Raw genomic sequence first — 5,526 nt, forward strand, 5'->3', positions numbered from 1 at the left:
ATATATATATAATATACATACATACATGCACACACACACAACAGTTATTTCTGGTCCTCGAATCTTTTTGGCTGAGAGGTTATTCTAGCTATCTGTTGTTTCAAAATTAAACTTTCTCTAATTTTGCCTGTTTTTAGCAACAATAAGGCCATCACAGATGCATCCAGAAAGTTTCTGCTCAGCTGCAAAGACAAACTCAAGCAGTCAGAGGAGAACAGAGCAACCGGTAAGTACCCATTCGACTTTTATCTACTGTAGCTGCTTCTCTCTTGACTTTATTACATGCTTATTTCTTAATTTCCTCAGCTCCACACACGCCTGCCCCTCTCCAGCCAACATCCTTTTATGGGAGCAGAACAGTAACTAAAGATTACTCTCAGACCCATTCCCTTTTGGACAGGTAGAGTCACTGACTCAGTGTTGTTACTCATTGTCTATAGCCTGTGCTTTCTAAGAACAAGTTCTGTGATTGTGCTGCTAAATTTACAATGCCACAGCAATAATGTAATCTGAATGTGATAAAAATTACTCTGTAATGTTAATGCTGGCACAGCAGAGTACACAAACATGCAGTTTGACTTGTGTAGTCCAGTTCACAAACACAATTTTTTATGAGCCAGTTATATTAATGAGTATCTCAAACAATTATTTATCACTTTATTGAATCCTGTGCTGAATTCGTCAGAGCGGTTACGAAACCACAAGTCTGTTTTGATTATTTTTCCCTTTACATGCCCAGCAGTACAGGCCAATGTCCCTCTGCTAAAAGAAGCCTAATGTTACCCAATCACTCAACTCCCTTTAAAAAGGTGCGCCCAACTTTGGACTATGGTGGCTGGAACAAACCAAGACCATCCACATTGGCTCAGCCGCCACCTCCACTACAAGGGTGGACGAATGGTAGATCAGGGTTCCTCAAATCTTGCCCTGGAGGGCCAATGCACTGCAGAGTTTAGCTCCAACCCTGATCAAACTCACCTACCTGTGATTTTCTAATTATTCTGAAGACACTGATTAGCATGCTCAGGTGTGTTTGATTAGGGTTAGAGCTAAACTCTGCAGGAAAGTGGATCTCGTGGGCCAGATTTGAGGATCCCTGGTATAGATGCTAATATAGTTCTCATTGTCTTTACAGTAGTTGTTCTTGGTGTGAATGAGGCTTTACTGTCATATTATGTTCATATGATGCAAGTGCCAATCAGCTGTTTGTGCCCAGGATGCCCATGAGTTCCTGAGTCAGTGTCTAGACCAGCTGAAGGAGGATGTGGAGAAGATCAACAAAAGCTGGAAGAACGAGCCCTCGGCCTGGGAGGAGCCTCAGAGTGCACGGTTAACAGAGGAGGTGGACACCTCACGCATTTACACCTGCCCGGTTACAGTCAACATGGAGTTTGAAGTGCAGCACACCATAACATGTAAAAGGTGAGTTGGCAGAGTTTAAAAAAGAGGCCATGTGTTGTCTCATGATTTTTAATATGTTTTGTAATAACTATGTGCTTGACATACTGACCCAGTCCTCTCTTCCTCTGGCGAACAGCTGTGGAGAGGTGGTTATGTATATTACTGTATATATGTATACCTACATACATACATGTATATGTGTGTGTAATATATTGTAGCACAATTACAGTTATTACTATTATTTTGCCATAGTGAATGGGGGAAAACTGTTTTGCGCTATTTTTTCTTTAGCTCATCAAATGCCCGTTACTTAATTGTCCATTAGATTCTCCAATCTTGGGAACACCTGTTACATGAACGCCATACTCCAGTCACTTTTCAGCCTGCCCTCATTTTCAAATGACCTGTTAAAGCAGGGCATACCATGGAAGAGGGTCCCCGTCAATGCCCTTCTGAGGTATGGTCATGCTGTTTTTTCCATCTAAACTAGATACTTTTTGGACTATTTTAAACATTCATTAAACATTTGAAATGTAATGATCTACTCACAAGCCTGTTGATGTTGTGTTTTTGTTTCCATGTGAAGGCGTTTTGCTCATCTGCTGGCTAAGAAAGACATCTCCCCTCCAGAAGTGAAGAAAGATCTTTTGCGGCGAGTAAAGAACGCTATTTCCTCAACAGCTGAGCGTTTCTCTGGTTACATGCAGAATGTAAGACATGTGACATCTTTTATTGCTAATGCAGATGCATCTGACTTGAGGCCCGTTCACACCAGTGATAACTATCCTGTTTTAATAATCATTATTCTTTACTATAACATTAACGACACAGAGGAGTGATTTTGTTGGAATCACATTCAGAACAGTTTGTTTCAGCTGCTGAGCGACAAAAACATTAACAGCCAATCAGAATCTGATTTCAAAGAGCTTGAGTGACGGATGACGACAGAACTACATAATAAACAATTTTATTGCCCGTTGGTATAGATCAGGGTTCCTCAAATCTTGCCCTGGAGGGCCAATGCACTGCAGAGTTTAGCTCCAACCCTGATCAAACTCACCTACCTGTGATTTTCTAATTATTCTGAAGACACTGATTAGCATGCTCAGGTGTGTTTGATTAGGGTTAGAGCTAAACTCTGCAGGAAAGTGGATCTCGTGGGCCAGATTTGAGGATCCCTGATCTAGAGAGTCTTTGCTTCGTAACCGGAAGCCCTTTGGTGCGGTTACCGAAGCTGACTATGGTGGCTGGAACAAACCAAGACCATCCACATTGGCTCAGCCGCAACCTCCACTACAAGGGTGAGTATCTAAATCCCATTAATATAGGACTCTATGAAATGCATTATTTCTTCCCCCAAATTCTGTTTTTCATTATATATATATATATATATATATATTACTGTGTGTATATATATATATATATATATATATATATATAGCAGCACACCATAACATGTAAAAGGTGAGTTGGCAGAGTTTAAAAAAGAGGCCATGTGTTGTCTCATGATTTTTAATATGTTTTGTAATAACTATGTGCTTGACATACTGACCCAGTCCTCTCTTCCTCTGGCGAACAGCTGTGGAGAGGTGGTGACGAAGCGTGAGCAGTTCAATGACCTGTCCATCGACCTGCTGCGCAGGAAAAAAACTCTCTTTCTGAGATCCATACAGGATTCTTTAGACCTCTTTTTCAGGGTAAGACGCTGCATCATACCAGCTGTAAAATGTGAATGATCAAAACACTAAAGTCCTGTGCACACCAAGATGAATGTTTAATGATAAACGTTTTAATTTGATAAACGGCTGTTAACGCGTCTGTTCAGACCGGCATTTACAATGATTGAGGAGATCGATTCATTTGATGAATTTAATTTCACAGTATGTTACTCAAGTGTTCATTACCTGTTGACTTTGTGTTTGTAGATGGAGGAGATTGAGTATTCCTGTGAAAAATGCAGTGGAAAAGCAGCGACCGTCTCTCACAAATTTAGCAGGCTTCCCAGGTTGGAATGAACAGACACACATACTTTAGGTTGTGTAGATTAATTTGTGGTCAAATGAAAACATTTGAATGACTCTTTCTCTGCAGGGTGCTGATTCTTCATCTCAAACGCTACAGCTACAATAGTCAGCTGTCTTTAAACAGCAAGCTGGGCCAACAAGTCCTGATCCCCAAATATCTCACGCTGCTCTCACACTGCACTGACGCCACACGCCCCCCTCTCAGCCTCGGCTGGAACGCACAGACGGCAATGTAAGACTCACTCTTTTACTCGCTCTCGTTAAGTGTAACACCCTTCATACTCACTAATGGCTGATTTCATTTCAGCTCCAGGACGCTGAAGATGTCACAGTCAGTCAACTTTTCAACACTACGGTGAGAGCAGCCCCCTGATGTGCATGCTAAGAGTATTTAGTCTTGATTCATACTCATGTGTTTTAAATCGGTGGTTTACAGGAAAGGTTCTCAAAAGCCAGAGAGCTCCGGCAGTATGCTGTGTGATTCTGATAGTGAGGAGGAGCTCGTTAGAAAAGTTGGTCGCAAACATCATTCAGAAGATGACAGGACGGAAGAGGTGAGAAGAATAGCTGTCTTCACATCTGTTTGTTTTTAATGAATTGCTTAAAGCCGTCCACATGGCATTTGTGAATCAAATCAAACTACATTTGGTTACTTGATGCAGCAAGCTATAATCTACAAAGGTGTCATGTCACAAGCAGGGTTACTGTTGTAAACTAAAACATTTTTGTTAATTGAAATAAAGCTGAAATAAAATGTAAATCTTAAATGAAAAGCTTGAACTTATTTCAGTTGGGCAACATTTCTAATTTAAGTTGAGGCACTAAAAATAGAAGCACTGGAGGTGAAATAAAAACTAAATAGTCATATTTAAAATGAACAAAAAAAGCAAATAACTGACTAAAAATGAAAAATTCAAATAAATAAAATAATTCAAAATATTAAAAAAAACTAATAGTTTATAAATAATACTAAAATAACACTGGCACAAGCAGTGAAGATTGTGTAAGGTGTTGAACAGACATGCTAGAATTTAAAACTTATGCATTTGACAAATTATAGATCTTAAAAATAAATGGTTTTAAATGGCAGAATATTAACAAATATTTGCAATACTGTTCAAAAGTCTGTGGTCAGTTATATTACTTTTGGAAACTAAATACTTTCGGAAAAGTCTCTTATGCTCACCAAGGCTGCATTTATTTGATCAAAAATAGTCAAAAAACAAAAATTGAGAAATTACAATTTAATGTCTTTTATACAGTATTTGAGAATATACAGGTGCATCTCAATAAATTAGAATGTCGTGGAAAAGTTCATTTATTTCAGTAATTCAACTCAAATTGTGAAACTCGTGTATTAAATAAATTCAATGCACACAGACTGAAGTAGTAGTCTGTGTGCATTGAATTTATTTAATACATGAGTTTCACAATTTGAGTTGATTTACTGAAATAAATGAACTTTTCCACGACATTCTAATTTATTGAGATGCACCTGTATATATGTGGGTCAAAGATGAAAAAGGGTTTAAGCATAAAAACAATAAGTAAAATACTACTCTAAATTGTTGTTGTTTTCCCCCCCAAAAAATTAAAACAATTTCTGTTTAATTGAATTGCAATTTTGTTTTTGTTTTTCTGAGCAATATATAAATTTTTCCCTGATTTACAGAAGAGACCCACTAAAATGTCATTCAGTGTAACAATCTTGTCAGGCATATTTACAACAAAAATCAATTTATGACATATTAAAAGAGTAATTACTTTCACCCAAAATACTAATTAGCTGTAATTTTACATTTCTAAAATGTGCCACTATCCTAGGGTTCGGCCCATTTGTCAGTAAGAATTTAAAACACAATCAAATTTAATACGCTCCCTTATTCTTTTATATATTTTAATATGTACACGTCAGAATAAACATGTTGTTTGAATTTTTACATATATATTGTTACACTGAATGACAATGTAACATTTTCAACTATATTTTGACATTTTATTCTCCAAAAACTTATTTGAAACCTTAAAAGTACACAGTTTACTTACATTTAATGTGCTTTCTATGGACATAAAATCACTTTTGTACATTTCTTTTGATGCG

At 37.6% G+C, this 5,526-nt stretch overlaps 1 protein-coding gene across 1 annotated transcript in view; it reads left to right on the forward strand.

Annotated features, from left to right (window-relative positions):
• LOC107752606 (ubiquitin carboxyl-terminal hydrolase 37-like) overlaps nt 1-5,526 on the forward strand; it is a 14,620-nt gene that overhangs the window by 3,468 nt on the left and 5,626 nt on the right. The window contains exons 7-17 of the mRNA XM_016568618.1: nt 138-226; nt 307-400; nt 740-889; nt 1,727-1,858; nt 1,988-2,120; nt 2,843-2,865; nt 2,981-3,098; nt 3,327-3,406; nt 3,493-3,657; nt 3,733-3,780; nt 3,862-3,979. Coding sequence (XP_016424104.1) covers nt 138-226; nt 307-400; nt 740-889; nt 1,727-1,858; nt 1,988-2,120; nt 2,843-2,865; nt 2,981-3,098; nt 3,327-3,406; nt 3,493-3,657; nt 3,733-3,780; nt 3,862-3,979 — 1,150 coding nt within the window. The remainder of the gene's footprint in view (nt 1-137; nt 227-306; nt 401-739; nt 890-1,726; nt 1,859-1,987; nt 2,121-2,842; nt 2,866-2,980; nt 3,099-3,326; nt 3,407-3,492; nt 3,658-3,732; nt 3,781-3,861; nt 3,980-5,526) is intronic.

The sequence above is a fragment of the Sinocyclocheilus rhinocerous genome, unplaced genomic scaffold (genome assembly GCF_001515625.1).
Source record: "Sinocyclocheilus rhinocerous isolate Xijiao unplaced genomic scaffold, SAMN03320098_v1.1 scaffold1222, whole genome shotgun sequence".
Taxonomy (NCBI): Eukaryota; Metazoa; Chordata; class Actinopteri; order Cypriniformes; family Cyprinidae; genus Sinocyclocheilus; species Sinocyclocheilus rhinocerous.